Below are 17,936 nucleotides of genomic sequence, written 5' to 3'. Positions count from 1 at the left end.
AAAAAAACTTGTACTTTATTTCCCATCCACCTGATATTTTGAAAAAGTAAATTCTGACTTGTTTGCTTTTTGCATCTTTAGATCTCTCAGCTCATGACTGAGACTGGCCGTGAAGGATTAACTGAGGCAGCACTAAATCGCTATAATGCTGACAAACCTTCCATATACAGCTTTCCAGCATCGCAGAGCACTTACGTAGCCACAGAAACATCCACCAGCACCTCAGTAGCAGCTTCTTTCTTTGCAAGGTAAGTCTGACTTCTGTTTTGCTTTGTTTGTAGTTTAGTCTACTAAAAAATGTGCCAGTCTCCTGTTTCAGATAAGACTTTTATGGACATTGCTGAAGGACTAGTACAAATACAAATGCATCATACCAAGCCTGTGCTCCAGTGTAGCATAGCTCTTTGTTCTGTCTGCTGGGATTCTCTACTTTATTGAACTAATGAACTCCCCTATGGAGTATAAAATCCAGTCCTCCTCAGTTTCAAACACTATAATATGCTTTTCTTCCAGCAACACTACCAGAATAATAATATTGCAGAATATTGGAACAAAATTATATTTCCAATTAAATTATACATTATTTAAATAAAAAATATGTTTCAACACAGTTAAAACCTAAATTTTAAGTTTTACATTCAAGTCTCCTACTCCACTGGCCTAGAAAAATATGAATGACAAGTATATTTTGACTACATTATTAAAATAAAAAAATATGTTCCAACACAGTTAAAACCTATATTTTAAGTTTTACATTCACGTTTCATACTCCACTGTGCTAGAAAATATGAATAAAAAGTATCTTTTGATTCACTGAAGGAAAATAAGTTGGATGTGTGCTGTTCGTGTCATATGTCATAAGTTCTGCTTCACATATACAAAATATGCTGTTGCTGTTTTAGTTTCAAGTTCAGCTCTTTATGAATTTATCTGCTAAGCAAATTCTAATGCACTTCTCATTCACATACATACATTCATACATTCATATACTATACTAAGGGCTGTATTTAGGTGCAGTGCTGAGGTAATCAAAGTCATCAAACTGACCACGTCCCACTAGCAATGGCAGCCTGCTCAAAACAGTTTACGCATGTGCCAATTGTGAAGAGAAGGGTACCCCTACCCCCTAAGCTTGGCTGCTGCATTTAGCTAAAAGTGGCTGGTGGATTTCCTTCTTTTTTTCTTTTTTGGAAGTGTTGTTCTTCAATTGTAATTCTACATATGAGTAGAATAAGGCAGAGTATTAAGGCAGTGTAACACTATTTAGGGTGAGCTACCCTAGGACTTTCCTTGTTCTTACCCAACTTGGACTTGGCCAGTTGCAACTTCTGGTAGATCATGTGTTGCATGGGACTCTTTTTCTGAGGTTTGCCCTTACTGCACTGGTGGAAGAAGGGAAACAAAGTGAATTACGTGCAAAGAACGGATCTTCCACGGTTCTTGCAAAAATTAATTAAAAGTTAAACTTTATTTGCTGGATCTTAGACAATCTTTTCCATAGTACTTAGACACTTTCATCTACTTGATGATGTTACACAGGCAGAATATTTGCAACACCAATGTATATTGGAAAATTGCTTATTACGGTTTCTTTCATTAGCGAAACTTTTTGGGGGTTTTTTAAAGGAGAAATATTACCATTAATGTAATATTTAGTAGGATGTATAGGCAATTTGTAATTGGTCTTTATTTTTTTATTTGTTGGATTTGAATTATTTAGCTTTTTTCTCAGCAGCTCTGCAGTTTGGAATTTCACCAGTTTGATTACTAGACTTAAATTTACACTAAGAACAAGGCAGCAGTGTAAATGAAAGACTTGAAGGTAAATAGTAGAGGGTATACATAAAGTAATAATTAATAAAATAAAACTGTAGCCTCACAGAGCAATAGTTTTTTTTAGCTGCTTGGATTAGTGACCCCCTTCTAAAAGCTGGAGGCAGAAGAAGTAGGCAAATAATTCAGAAACTTAAAAAATAAATAATAAAGACCAGTTGAAAAGTTGCTAAAATAGGCCATTCTGTAAAATACTAAAATTGTACTTAAAAGTGAACAGCCACTTTTTTGTTTACTTTGTTCTGTTTACATTTATTATTTCTATTCTGATATCTAAACTGCAACCTAGTTGCTATGGCAATCAGTCCTTAGCAACCTTGTTAAAATTCCAGCTGGAGATATGCAGACAAAATGTAAATATATAGAAAACCACAAAGAATAAACTATTCCTTTAACAATTATCCATTTTAATGTATTGGTTTTCATAAAAATATGAAAAATACCATGGAATATTATGTCTGTGAAGGTTCTCATTCATCCAGGCCATGGTATATCTTGTAGTAATATTTAAAATCAACTGGACTTGCTGTGTTTTTCTTGAAGACGTTTGACTAGTCACACAACTAGCTTTTTCAATTCAGAATTAAGAAAGCCAGTCAGATGACTAGCGAAAGAAAAACACAGCATGTCCAGTTGATTTGACTTATTACCACAATAAGTAATCATTGTAGAGAGGAGAATCATTTTAGCTGTAATTTGACATCTAAAAATACAGGATTTTTTACATTCACTGATATGATTACATATTTACATAGAGCGGTTAAAAATATATATGAATTGATTAAGTTCAACAGACCATCAAGTTCTGTGCTTTGATTGAAATGACACATTTTCTGTATGAAATAGCAGAGTTTGTTTTAAAGAGGTTCTAGGAATGATTTCAAATGCATTGTACCTGAATTTTACATGTATTTTCTTTGGTCTTCTGTAACAAAATCTTTTCTCATATGTCTTTTCATAAGGACCTATCCCATCTCATACAAAAGGCTTTGGTCCCAACCCTTTACTATTAAAGCCAAAGATCACAATTAGAGGCAGCTTTATTGGAGACTGACCCGGGTATCCAGCAGGTTTCCTTGCAGGATTCCGAACCATTTAGACTTTTTAGTAAAAACTCAAGATTCTATACAAGTAGCCTATCAAAGTGGATCAGTTTTGTTAGACTAGTTTGATCATAACCAATTTCTAACTATCTGAGCCTTCCAGGGATTCAAAACATTGACTACTCTGAGTAATTAAATCCCATAGGATGTTAATGGCTTTCACTAAATTAGTATCCAGAGTCAGGGAACTTTTCAGTTATAAGGAACATGTTTCTGGAGTCTGAGTAAAACGATTATAATCACTGGGGGATGCCTAAAAAATTGTCACCTGCCTAGTGATTAACGCTTTTGTTCTCCCTTAAAAGTGTGTATTCAAGAGTGGATGTGAGTGCTATTCAAGTGGCTGGGCTCTCTATCTGATCTGTCTGATTTAGATAAATTATTTATCAATGATAATAAATAAATTATTTATTACCTGTACAATAACGTTGGACAAGTGGGATGGCATTTCAGGGAGGTTAGTCGCCCGCGACAAGGGAGATTTGTAGTGGCGCGACAAATCTCCCCATGTGTCACAGCCCTAAAAGCAGAACAGGCAAAAAGGCCCAGTTGGCCAACATGCCCATGGGGGCCCTTGTCACAAAGCTCAATGATTCATCAGAAAAGTTGTTCACCAGCAAAGAGAAAACATTTTATACAACATATTTCAAAAAACCCTCTAATATTAAATTATATGAACAAGATGGAGTAAAGAAACAAGATGGGTTTTTTTTTCTTTCACATTGTTATAATGCTGGGTGTAAAGAAATAGTTGCATATGAACCCTAAATAAAAACATACAGTAAAAGCCCTTACTCTATAAATGAGTTACGGGATGTAGTATTGTAGAGTAAGGCATTGAAAGAAAATTACATGTGCCTTTAAACCCAGAGTAACTTAAGTACAAATACAGCATAAGTATGTATACAAATACAGCATAAGTACAGCAGTATACTACATACCAGTTGAGTAGTATAGCTAGCTATTAATAGAAACATTTTTAATATGGTAGGGTTCTTCATCAACATTATATACTGAGGCAAGCCGACACAAACATTCCAAATGCGTAGCACCAACATACAATTGCACAGGAAGTATGCAATAATCTGATTAAAATTTGCCATATAACAACTATGGCAAAACTATTAACTGTCATGAAGTCACATGAATGATAAATCACTGTTCAAGCCCCACTGATAATTGTAACAAAAGTGAAATCCACTATAAATGATAAAAACTGGTACAGTACAACTACATTATGTGCCATATGTACCAATCAATTTATCTGAGATGTTAAAACATCCCTCAGCTAATTTCCAGTTGCTCCTTAACATTGTAGCCTTTGAAGCTTAACATGTTTCATTGCATACATTCAGTTAGTCCCTGTTGAGGCATGGCAGCTTCATCCTGAATATGGGAAGAGTCTACCCTAAAGTGGGTGGAGTTTTGTGCAGGTTTTCTGATCATACGAGAGTAACTTAGAGCGGCATCAAACATACCAACTTTTCAATGGGCAGTGTTTGGAGACAGGAGCTTTTTAATATTCAAATTCATCTGTCTCCAAAAAAAAGCTTTAAAAAGGTGCCAGTCGAACTTAGTGTAGCTAACCAGTCTAAAAAAAATGTCTGATTGACTGCGACAGTTTACTGAACTAGAACACCATATTAGCAAATGAGTAGTCAAATACTAATACTTCAGAATATGTACCACTGCCTTGCTTTGGGAAGGGCTGCCTAGAAATTAAATTAAAATGTCTTCCATTTCCCTTGCCTCTTCATAAGTTTCCTGTGTTGGTGCCACAGAGAGCCATATTTGAAATTACCATTTATCATATATATTTAATTTAACTTGGCAGCACATTATTTTAAACACAAGCAGTTCCAACCTTGATGGGATTTTGTCTCACTATAACTTCAAATCATGTTATTTAGTCAAATGGTGCATAGGGATACAAATACATTCATAGAACTGTTACATATCTGTTTTATCAACCACATCCTGTGTATGCTTTTTATATATAGTATTTGTAATATATTTTAAAACCATCATCCAGCAACAATATCAAACCTACTTACCAAATAGCAAAGGTACATGTGGCTTTGGTCTGAACTGATTTATATAGTAGAGAAGAAGAGGAGATATGCTTCCTCTTAAAACTGATTTCACACATAATGACACCATTTTTTATGGAACCAGAAGCATACCCAAATCGTACCCATCATACTTTTCCTATTCCGTCTCCATAAATAAATTAGAAATAGCAAAAAATTATTACTTCATACTGGAAATATGAGGAAATAAGCACCTACTTTGGTAGCTTTTGTAAAATGGACTTGTAGTAAGAACAGGAGGACAAATGAAGACCTAAACCTAAACCAAATGAAAATCTAAACCTTAAAATTCCCAAGTGAGATAGAGAGGTATCCCCTGAAGAACTGATGGTGCTTATTTACTTTAGCTGCTGGGCTGCATTTAAAACATTTAATTGGCTCGCACATTCTGGTCCTCCTCATTTGTGGCGAAATTGAAGAATAAAAATGATCACATATGTGGCTAGATTTAATGATTTTTAATAAGGTCTTCATTTTTTTAATACAAGCACCTGCAGTTAGTAGGCACAATCAAGTAAACCTGAATTATTTCATCAATGTTTAATGCTTATAAACAGATATTTCAGCTAATAATATAATTATCAAAGCAAGGGATATGAATTCATTTCCTCTATAAACTGAGAACATGGTGTTGCTTAGGAAACCATCTTCCATATTAAATTACCTATTCTCAGTGTAATTATTTTGAAGGCTTGCATTCTGTGATTTTATGTTACAACATGAATTTCTTGTTCAACAGGAAACATTATAACAGAAGGTCAATGTATTTCTTTCATCAACCCTTATGGACAGGTTTGCCTAAAGTTTATTAGAATTTAAATAAAATATTAGATAAAGCAACAACTTGAAGATTTAGGTATCCAGGCACTATTTATTGTTTCAAATACGCTATACAATATAATCTTCTCTTGCAAGTGATTAAGCATTAAGAGTAGGAAACCTATTCTTAATAAAGAAATGCTTTAACATACCAGAAAATTGCAAATGATTGGCAGAGATGCTTGATTTCATTAGTAATATTCAGGAAAAAATTATATTTAGTATTCCTTAATAACATGACCTTGATTAGACCCTTTCATGCTCTTAGTTATCTGCCAAGGAAGTGTATACAAAAAGATGTAAAAGCTCTAATTTCAGTATGGCCCCTCTTAAAAAGTCTGTTGAATTAATGTATGATTTATGTTAAATTTTATTGAATATGAATTTTATATATATAATATGTGCTTTCAGCAATAAAATAAAACAAAATAGTAGAATTGTACCAAATGTGTCCAAAATACCAATTTCAGTAGTTTATAATGAGGTCCCTAAAACAATTTTTTCACTTTGTTGTTGCAGGAAAAAAAGAATCCTTTAATTTATTCAATGAGTACATTTCTCATGAGTGATCTTATTTTTTAGGGTGAAATTCTTAGGGTGAAAATTCTTGGTTTGTTGTCTGCCCTCCTTTCCATCAATATGCTTCCAGGTTTAATTTTGCTGCTTTTCTACCTTTTTGAACTGCAAGCCAGTTCCATTCATTTAAAATGCCTTTCAACTCACTTCAGATGTCCTGTATATATATTTTAAATTGTAGCAAGTCTGGGGTCCCCCATCTGAACGTGGGGTGATATATAACAAAGTTATTTTGCCATGGGTTTTGCTTTTTCGGGAGAAAATTGTAGTTTTGTTCATGGTAAAAATAAAAAAGTGAGAAAAAACACCTGATTCCAGTGCATATTGCACGAGAGAACATGGGCAAAAAAACTCTTATTGACTTCAAATGCATTTGGAGAGAAAAGAAACTCCCACTGGCTTCAATACATTTGGCGTGCAAATAAAAACTTCCACTAACTTCAATGCATTTGGCGTGCAAAAAAACTCCCTTTCACAAAGCAGTTTTCACAAAAAATGCGCCCATTAACTCCAATGCAATTGGCACAAGAAAAGAAAAGAGAAGTTGCACCAAAAGAATAAGATGCACACGTCACTGAGTGACCACTGGAAATAACACCAGCTAACACTGGAATTGTGCCAGGCTGACTTAGAAACAATTCAGCACTATTGTGCCCAATTTGCAGTGAGGCGCAGATGTGTCAATTTTGGCAAATGAGAATTGTCAACGACAATGACAGTGGAATTCTGGAATTGTGCATTGTGGGGGAAAAACATAGTGATTGTACTCCAAATCGCACTTTCACTTGCAGATGTAAATGAGCCCTAAAAAAATAATAATAATGTCCTATTTTACTGCTTTGCATTTGTAGCTAAGACCAAATGCCCTCTCAACCCAAACCAAAATATAGCTTGTTCATAACAGCAACGATGGCAGTATTTCTTCACATTTCTTTTCCATTTACTAATTTACAGTACTAATTCTTTGTCTACTTTTATAATAAATAAGAATGAAATCAGGTTAAAAAAAACATTGATTTAAAAAACTGAACTTTACTGCCTTTACTGCAAAAGGTAAATCATTTCACAAAATAACTGGAGAGTTTGCATGAGATATTGGCCAAATCAACTGCAGAAGGCCAAAAAAATTAATGAACAAAGTGCTTTTTTACTGCCTCTTATTTGACAGAACATACTCTAAACTCATTTGTTTTGTCTTAGACATAAAATAGCAAGGAATGTTTAAATTTGGTGGTACATTTTAAAACCATCTAACGAAAGTTTATTTTAGAAAGACATACTTACAGTGCAGCTTTTAAGGTCAATTATGCCATACCTCCCACTAAGAACTATAGTATGGTAATCATGCCCTGGTAGGTTTTTTTTTTTTGTAACTTATAATTTTATTTTTATTTTTCAAAAGTAAAGCAAACAGTACATGTACAGTTTATACAGGTATTCTCATGAAAATCAACATAGTAAAGGAAAGTGACAATATGGTTCAGTTCATGTAGTCATCTATCCCTATCACATTCCAGATAGGGTTTATGCCTGGCTAGTTGTGTGTGTCACCCTGGTAGTTTTGTTCATCATCAAATGTTTTTACATTTTTTATATTAGTTTTGCTTTTGGTGACCAAATCACTAACCATGCTTGCTTCATATATTTTGTCTAGCTGACAATGTGTAATTAGGTATGTGAACAGTTCTGCTTGTTATATGGGACAAGACTGTTATTTGACAAGGCCAGTTTTGCTCAGGTTTGAAAGTCATGGAGGGAGAAATGTAGGGATGCACCAAATTCACTATTTTGGGATTCGGGTGAACCCTGAAATTGTCAAACTCCTTTTAGAGCCACAGAACACATCCAAGGGGCATGTAAGGGGCACAATTAGCTGGACAGTTTATGATCCAGTGTATCTTTCTCTGTTTTTAAAAAAGGACATAGTCATTAGGTGACACAGTATTTACACATTTACTGCAGTGCTGACTGCAGACAGACAGTTTTAGGTCTTTCTTTAATAAATGCTGCACTAAAAGCCTTAAATGTGTATGCATGCATATACACACACATATATACTGGCCTTGAAATTACCTTTTAGCGGTCAGTAGGCAGTGATATTCTTAGGCAACTTGTAGCTGGTCTAATATAAGTAAGATTTATCTGTAGAGGTTATATAGTGTTTCCTTACCATGGAAAGCCAATTTACTGTCCCGTTTAACTGGTAATGCCCTCGCTTATATAATACCATAAGGTGTATTTATCGGGAACAATGCTTCATTGTGTAAAAAACATGGGAATTTGCATACAATATTGCATACATTACTTCATGGTCAAAAATTGTGTAATGTCTATTAACGGCTACACCACACCCTGTTTTGCTTTGTAAGAGAATTTATAATACAGTATTTCAGTAACAGTTTAAAATAAACTAGTGTAAAAGCTATTAGAAAACAATATGGGCCCGATTCACTAAAGTGCGATAAAACGTGCGCTATTTATAGTGTGCGGTAAAATTTTTATCGCATCTTAATTTTCGCGACTTTTCGCACGATTCACTATAAGCATACTCGCGCTATTTTACGTGCGGTATTTCATGCGATATTCTTGTCGCGATAAATAGCGTGCGCGGTATTTTCCGCATTCACGCTATTTATCTCATGCGCTAATTGTCGCGACAATCGGCAGCGTAAAAATGCCAACATTTTGCCCTGGGAGAGCACAGAGTGCTAGAGAGGTGCTGTATAAAAGTTTATTTGCAAAAAAAAAAAACCCAAAAAACTATAAAAATATAAGTAAAAAAAAAAAAAGAAGTGCTAGAGATAATAAAATGGGGGGGGCATTTAAGAATATTTAGCCAAATACTTAGGGGTCCGTTTGCTAAAGTGGCTTAAATTAAGTGGGAGATTTTAGACACAGAATAAATGGCAAATATGTTATGGGCACTTTATTAAACGGGGACAAATATAATATTGCAATTATTCTGGCAACAAAACATTGGATTGGCAGTTACCACACTCGCCAGAAAATACGCTACATACTAATTAACGCAAGTTTTACTATTCAGCAAAATGGTCTAAAGACAAAATTGTTGCCAGAATATTTGCAAACATTTAACCCATATAGCACATTGATGCTGTTACTGATAAATGTAAGAGTGTAGGAGAAACTACATGAAAGTATAGCATACCATATCAAGGAAGGATAAATAATGAGACATTACTCATTTCAAAAGTTGAAAAATCTTACATTTTACTATAAGAATAAAATATGAAAATAAAAATAAAAAAGGGGGAAGGAAAAAAAAACTTAGGGCTTGCTGCCCTTGAGTTCTCTCATGTCTCATGATCCACCTCCCCCCGGAGCTGGGCCAGCTCGGCCTTCATGTTGGCCAGGTCCTCCTGCACGGATGGTCCCTCGTGCGCAGGAGAACCTGGCGCCCAGCGCTTGGCCTGGGGGGAGTCCGGGGCCTGGGGGGAGAACTCAAGGACCTGGGGTGAAACTGGGGGGAAACTGGGGGAGGAATTAAGGGGGGGGGTGTCTGGGGCCTCGGGGGCCTCTTCAGTCTCTTGGGCCGATGGTCCTGGGGCCTCGGGGGCCAATTGTTGGGCCGCGTGGGCCGCTGCTCTGGCCTCGGGGGCCGCTGGTCTGGCCGCGGGGCCGCTGGTTGGGCCTTGGGGGCCGGAGGATGTTGGGCCTCGGGGGGCCGCTGGTCGGCCTCGGGGCCACAGCTGCTCTGGCCTCGGGGGCCGCTGGTTGGGCCTCGGGGGCCGGAGGTGGTCGGGCCACAGGTGGTCGGGCCTCGGGGGCCGCAGGTGGTCGCGCCTCGGGGGCCACAGGTGGTCGGGCCTCGGGGGCCGGTAGAGCCTGCTGTGCCTGGTTTGCCTGGGGTTGTCCCTGGGGAGTTGGCGCCAGCTGAAGTTCTGTGAGATAGTATTGCAAGATGTTATTTTGTGTAATATATTATATATATATACATTCATACACCATCATAAATAACGGGGTCCCTCACAACAACATTTTTTGGGCCCCCTCCTCCCACGCCCCCAATGGCCCCTCCCCCTGTGAACCCTCACATCAATACAAAGGACACACAGACATTGTTAGCCAGGGCCCCCTAAAACATTCGTGGCCCTTCCCCAAATGACTCACACTATGGGCCGCTCCCTGCTGCTTCCCCCCTGCTTATTTATGCATATGTATTTGAAAATAGATGTGTATATATATATATATATATATATATATATATATATATATACAATACAAAGTGCTGGGAAGCTGCACACTATAAGGAACAATAATACCTGGGTGCCTGTGGCAAAACAAAATCTAGACAGGCATGGGGTGACGGCACACACAGGATTTTCACAAGGAGTCACAAAGATGTGAAATAATATTCAGAGGTTTATTGTGACCAAAGTTTCAGTTCCTCACTGGCATTATGGTTGAACGTGATAGACGTCTTTTTTCAACCCAACTTACTATGTTACTATGTTACTTTCATCATCCCAGACATTTCTTACATTTGTACCTTTAGTTCAAATTACTTGCTAAATCTTTTACTGAACGTATATTGTAAAAGCATAATAAAGTACAATAATTACCTTCCGCAATTTCAGCAACCAGTTCTGGACTCCTGCACTTCAGGTCAGACCACAAATGCCGGAGCTGGTGGGGGTCCACATCAAGGGCAAACCCGGCGAGCAAACCCTCTCTTAGCTCGCCCAGGATTGCCCTCTTCCTCTCGTGGACCCCTAAGTCCCCCAGCGGCGGGTCGTCATATCCTGCACGCAGGAGCATGCTGATGATATAGCGCCTCTCCCCTGGTAGCAGATCAGAAACCCCAGGCACGGTCCTCTCAGTTTGGTGGCTGCAGGCTCAATGACACAAAATGGCCCCAAGTCGCACATGTCACGAGATTACAAAATCGCCACAAAATGTCCGCAAGTCGCGAGATTACAAAATCGCGACCAAAAAAAAATCGCCAAAATATACATAGTAATGTATTTTGTGCAACAAAATATTCGCCGCTACAGTACAGTATATTATCGCGACAAAATATTCACCGCTATAGTACTGTATATTTTGGCGACAACATATTCACCACTATAGTACTGTATATTAGTAGCGAAGACTTTAGTAAAATTGAGTAAAAAGACACAGACTTGAATAAATAACACTGTAAGTCCATATTTTATTGGCAAAAACTAATTTACTGTACTTTTCTATAATTTTTTGCCTGCCTGTAGTAGGTGTTAATTTTCGCATAGCCGAATGCGATATTCAGCGCGCCAAAGTTATAGTGAATCATGCGATCGTATTCTTTTCAGCACGGAAATTAACGCATGCGCAAAAACTAGCGTGAAAAATACCGCATGCGAAAATGGCGACTTATCGCACGCGATAAACTATGGTGAATCGCGCGCTAATTATCGCGACTTATTTAGCGCAAAAAAAGCGTGCGATAATTTTTATCGCACTTTAGTGAATCAGGCCCTATATATCTTGCTGGCACCTGGGTATCAATGTCAACTTATGGTGTGCTACTTATGTCGAAGCTTATCTACCTATATATAAATACATATACATATATTACATGTATACTGGAAACTTACTAACAGAATCCCTGAACTTCATGTCATGTGATCACTATACATCCCCTTTAAGAGTTTATTCTAACAAGAAAAAATGTCATACTAAAAAAATTATTTTGAGTTCCATGGTTTAAAACTAAACTATCAGAGAATAAGAAGTAAAAAGAATAACATTTCAGGGTTTCTTATTCAGTAATATTAAAGGATTGATTAGAGATCTGCATAGATTTGAAAGTCACAAGCTAAAAGTAAAATGGCAAAGGCATAGCCTCCCATTTACGTTCATTAAATCTCATCTTAGCTTATTGGTTCAAATTTAAAATAGTATTGTCTAAAATATATTCTTAAATAATGTATTCAATGGTAAAGACATCAAGGTAAGATGTCTGTTGTGTATTTTTCAAAGTTACACATATTAATTATAGACCTGCTCTTTTTTTGTAACTGCAATGTGCTTTATGTTGAATTGATTTTTTTTTTATGCTTTGACCCTATTTATTATTAAGTGGGAGTTGATGAGGGCAACTTTTGACATGTAGACATACACAAAGAGCAGGGCCAGCAGAGGGGACCTTACCTATGTCTGTATTATTAGACCACCAGCCTGCCAAAATTCTCAACATTTTTTACAGATTTTTTTGTTGGTAGAACACATAAGTGAAAAAAAAAAATCAGGTTTAAATTCAAGAATTTATATAAAGTTGATCCATCAGATTTTCCCCTCATCTTTATAATATATCTTTGGTATACAGCCTGTCTTAACCAACATTTGAGCAACAAATCGCATTTTTATTTCTTCATTTATTTTTTACCCTTAACATACAATGTTTTAGAATGCTCATACCAAGATCTACAATTCTGTCACTTTGTTTGCTCTTATTCTGTATATTACACCTTTAAAAAACCTTGCTCGTCCTTATATAACAACAAATTGTTAATCATTAAGTATTTTAGTTTTAAGACGGATTACCTTATTACTAAACAGAGGCCTTAGCGATATGCTTATATAAGCATGTGTTACAGTTACTACAGTAATAATGGTTCCAAAAGCCAAGTGGATGAAAAAGGGAAATGTTGCTGACTGTGTATATCGCTCTCACTATTACAGTGTCTGTTCTGTCATGTAGCACAGCGGAAGTAGGATGCATATGAGATGATGTTTCATCTTCTCAGCATCAGCTTCTCATGCTGATTCAGTGTTACACTGCAAGCTGTGTGTTCATTCATGGAATGGAATTATCAAGACCGATGGGTGGAATCCTTCAGACTACAGACTTTATACTCTTTATGGATTATACATCTTTCGGTATTTTGCTTTTTAATATTCACAGCCCCTGACCCGTGGCTCTAGGATATTTTATTTTTTTCAAAATGACCTTCTGTTTTCAAACCTTGTTCAGAAATAGGAAGGAAGGTGTGGTTAGTCTCAGGACAGCAGTGGGGATGGACTGGCCAGCATGTAAGTAATATAATTGCTGCATAGCCAAAACAATCACTGCCCATTGTTTCTCTGCTTTCCTGGGATGTTACTTTATTGTAAATGATATTCATTTAACAGTTGAACCTAGCATATATTTGCTGCCTGTGTAAATTTCTTTTTATGGCATATGTTAAATATATTTTGGCCTTGAATCATACTTAGCCGCTAAAAAGTATTGATTCTTCAACAAAAAATAAAGCATTCATTTTTTGATCTGGGACAGAATTTTACTTTAAAGGTTTACTTTCAGGCTTTAGAAAATAAGAATTTAGACTTTGTCATACCTGGAACCTGTAATAAGCCCACCTAGTCATAAAAGTGAAGAGAGGGTCTCCTTGATCTCAGTGTTCTGCTTGCGAAACCCAACTGTATACACAAGTATAATTATAGGCTCCAACTTGCAATGTCTTAAATAGATTTGAAGGTTTAATGGTTTATAAATTGTGTAAGTTGTTTTCTTTATAAAAGATGAAGAAAAAAACCTACAGGTTCCCCTTTAGTAATGCTCTGAGACAGTAGTGCATCATTCCAGTGAAAGGGCCTTTTTTATTGTAACCCCAAGTTCTCTTACAGCTGTAACACTATATACAAGTTGTACCACTCTTTGATTCTGAGGACACTTTCTTTCTCGTTTCCAAACTCCCTGTACCTCCCAGAAAAGCGGCTGGCGGGAGCACCTTGGGGGGTGCGGGGCCCCTGGGGTGGCAGCTTGAGTGGGCCCTCCAGCCCCCCAGTCTGACCCTGCTTACACCCTTGCTAACAATTAACTGCCAGGGAGACTTTAACATGGGAAAGGACACAGCTCATTTTCTAAGTATAACTGCTCTGGCATCTTGTTTTAAAGCATGACACACATTTTTAGATTGGTAGCATCTATTGTTAAAAAAAGGGAAAATATACCCCACCTTTTTGACAGAGCTTATTCTGTTTGGCCTATGTAAAAAAGGTCCATAAACACTACCTGAACTGCCAAAAAGAAATATATATATTTTTAATAGACATACCTGATATACCATGATAGTCTGCTTGTGCTGCAGACACCAGATACTTGCCCCCCTTATGTTTTAGAGCAGGGCTGTCCTAATGGCAGCCCATGGGTTGCATCCAGCCCGTGGCCCCTCTCTGTGCGCCTCCCCCCACCTGTCTGGCTGCTCTGTGTGTTTACCTTTGTGTAAGCTTTAAATGGTATCAGTACTGAGGTTAAATGGCCCCTGCATGGTTCACACCTCAGATTCAGGCTGTAAACCCCTGTATTGTTTAAACATGTAATCCCCTGTACTGTTCACACCTTTTAATCCCTGAATTGTGCACCCCTTACATTGTTCACACCTCAGGCTCAGAGTGTAAGCACCCACATTGTTCACCTGTTTACACTTCAGACTGTAGGAGCAGTGCCAGCATTGTGTCACTGTATGCTGCCTGTGTGTGCCATACTCTGCCTGCCCTGTTCTGCCTGTGTGTGCCATACTCTGCCTGCCCTGTTCTGCCTGTGTGTGCCATACATACAGGCAGAATAAGTGAGGAAGAGTATGGCACATCCAGGCAGCATAGGGCAGGCAGAGTATGGCACACACAGGCACTGTAGGGCAGGCAGAGCATGGCACACACAGGCACTGTAGGGCAGGCAGAGTATGGCACACACAGGCACTGTAGGGCAGGCAGAGTATGGCACACACAGGCACTGTAGGGCAGGCAGAGTATGGCACACACAGGCACTGTAGAGCAGGCAGTGTATGGCACACAGGAACTGTAGGGCAGGCAGAGTATGGCACACACAGGCACTGTAGAGCAGGCAGAATATGGCACACACAGGCACTGTAGAGCAGGCAGAGTATGGCACACACATGCAGCATAGGGCGGGCAGAGTATGGAACACACAGGCAGCATAGGGCAGGCATAGTGGGAACATAGTATGGCACATACTGGTCAAAACTGACTTCCATTATTGGCCCTCCACCGTGTATGGCAGAAAAATTCCGGCCCTCAGTACCACAGAAGTTGGACAGCACTGCCTTAGAATGATCCAGTCTCTCCCAGAGGGTATTCATGTGCAACAATTCATCACATCACAAGGGAAAAAGATGGGTTAATTTACAGTGTCAGCCTAAGGAATGTTGGGAAAAGCTTTGTCAGTAAACTTGATTTCACACCTTTTAATCCCTGAATTGTGCACCCCTTACATTGTTCACACATCAGGCTCAGAGTGTAAGCACCCACATTGTTCACTTGTTCACACTTCAGACTGTAGGAGCGTCAACCTAAGGAATGTTGGAAAAAGCTTTGTCAGAGTAAAATGGTTTCCTTTCAATCCGTGTAATCTGGCATGTGTGTGTAAGAAAATATCTTTTTACTACTTTTTGTCAGTTCAGCTCAAGTCAAAAAGGGGCATTTCTTTTTCCTTTTTCACTTAGGGGTTAGTGAACCATCTGTACTTAGTTGTATATATTGTAAAGCATGTTGCAAAACACAGGCAACAGAATGCCTAAAATGACCTTCTGTAAGTAATCACTGGAATCACCACTAGAATGACTCCTAATGTGTGTACTGAAATGCTAATCCTGGCTGCTGATTTTTTTGTGCAATTACATCCTTTTATTTGCCTCAGGCAACAAAACAACCCAAGAACCATTGCCCTTAATGTGATGAGGGCCAGGGAGCGCTGCAATTTATTAATTCACAGATAAAGCAGGTTTTCTCATAATATATTTATATAATGTATAAATTAGTTTTTTTGTAGCGTTAAAATTTGTGTGAAAAGTCGTGACTTTTTCGCAGCTTTCGCGACGAGTACGAAACATTCGGATTCATTCAAGCTTCAGTATGGTGTCTTTTCTTGGGCCAGGTTGGAGCTGCAGGGTGCCTTTGAGTCCTATGGGAGGCTTCCAAAATCATGCTAAGTCTGAAAGTTTCGTCCGCCGCTTACGAGCGCTCAATACGAAAAAGTCGCGACAAGATACGAGCGAATCGTAATGGCTACGAAAAACTCGCGTTTTTTCGCGCAAGTCGTAATGGCTACGAAAAACTCGCATTTTTTCGCGCAAGTCGTAATGGCTACGAAAAGCTCGTGTAATGGTTACGAAAAAGTCGCGACAATTTCCGAAAAGTCGTAAAGGCGCCGAAAAAATCGCAAAAAATACGAAAAAGTCGCAAAATGTTCGTTTTCCAATCAGAATTTTTCCAATTCGGATTCGAATTCGTGTCTTAGTAAATCAGCCCCATAGACTACTTAAAAAAACACAATGTTCACCCTGAAGTTAACTTTTAGTATGTATTAGAAAAAGCATTTTATTAAGGTAAATAGTTCTTTACTCTATCAGCTTTCTGAAGGTTCTGGTGTCTTGCAAATTGACAGAAATTAATCATTTCCAAGAAATGGAATCAGAGGGAACTGCAATGTAAGGAAATTAAATCTAAAGAATTATAAATTGTTCCTACTTGAATGTATGAGTAGTGACTAATTTGCTACATACACACTTATATTTGATGTTGTGGAAAGAGCTTTTTGTACTGTGACCTATGGACTGGACTGTGTATATGAGGCATACATTAATAATTAAGGCCTATCAGATCTATACTAGATCTATACTAAACTATATCAGTGACAGGGTAGATGTCCTTTCATAAGTAATAAGTATTTTGTAAAAGCACAAGGAAAGAAAAGTTTACCCATTAAAATCTGTAATCTGATAGAAGGGAAAATGTGTGTGATCAGAACTCCTGCACATAATTCATTCAAGAGTTTGGGATGGGTTGCCACATCTGCTGTTGGGATCAAAGCCTAATGCATTTAAGAAGTGCTATAGTTAAAATGGGTGGCTCTACCCAAAAAGCCACCAGGTAAAAAGGTGCAGATAGGGCAGACTGGGGCACAGTCTGGGCAGATTCTGAATTTTGCAGTTAACACGAACCTTGTTGATAGATTTAGAACAAGTCATGGTATAAAACAGTGAATATGCCTTAATGTTAAAGTGTGAGTCACATTTTGGAATTTAGTAAGAAGGCCAGTAAAGCAGAGATGTCAACCAACCCCATGTCATAAGGGGGATAATAATCCGGTGCTGTTTTTTCTTTTTGCCCTGAATTCATCTTTACACCAAATGATAACAAGTGGAGCATTATCTCCATTGTGAAGGCTAAATGGGACCTTAGGTTGGCTTCTAGGGTGCTGTCTGTATAAAATAAAATGGACATGACAGAGTCATGTATCTTTGTATGAACCTAAAATGCACCTTCATTATCCTTTAATGACCTGGAGATTACTTTCTTCTGCTCTGCCTTACTGAGGCAACCTCACCTAAGGTGGGCTATATCAGGCTAATTAGATAATTTTCCCCAAGGCCAAACGATTGAATTACAGTGACCTGTATAGGAGCCGACAGACCGAGGACTGCATCAGTGAGCCAAAGCGGACCTGGCCGATTTTCATAGAGGCTTGTCAAGGGGCCCCACACAAGGTCAGATT

General features: G+C 38.0%; 1 protein-coding gene across 1 annotated transcript in view; it reads left to right on the top strand.

The window, feature by feature from the left end:
- Positions 1 to 17,936, top strand: part of kif26b (kinesin family member 26B) — a 171,154-nt gene that overhangs the window by 90,014 nt on the left and 63,204 nt on the right. Inside the window, exon 4 of the mRNA XM_002931509.5 lies at positions 82 to 248. Within this exon, the coding sequence (XP_002931555.2) occupies positions 82 to 248 (167 nt within the window). The remainder of the gene's footprint in view (positions 1 to 81; positions 249 to 17,936) is intronic.

The sequence above is a fragment of the Xenopus tropicalis genome, chromosome 5, assembly GCF_000004195.4.
Source record: "Xenopus tropicalis strain Nigerian chromosome 5, UCB_Xtro_10.0, whole genome shotgun sequence".
NCBI classification, from domain to species: Eukaryota; Metazoa; Chordata; class Amphibia; order Anura; family Pipidae; genus Xenopus; species Xenopus tropicalis.
The sequence above is the reverse complement of the archived record's forward strand: the minus strand, read 5'-3'. Positions and strand labels throughout refer to the sequence as shown.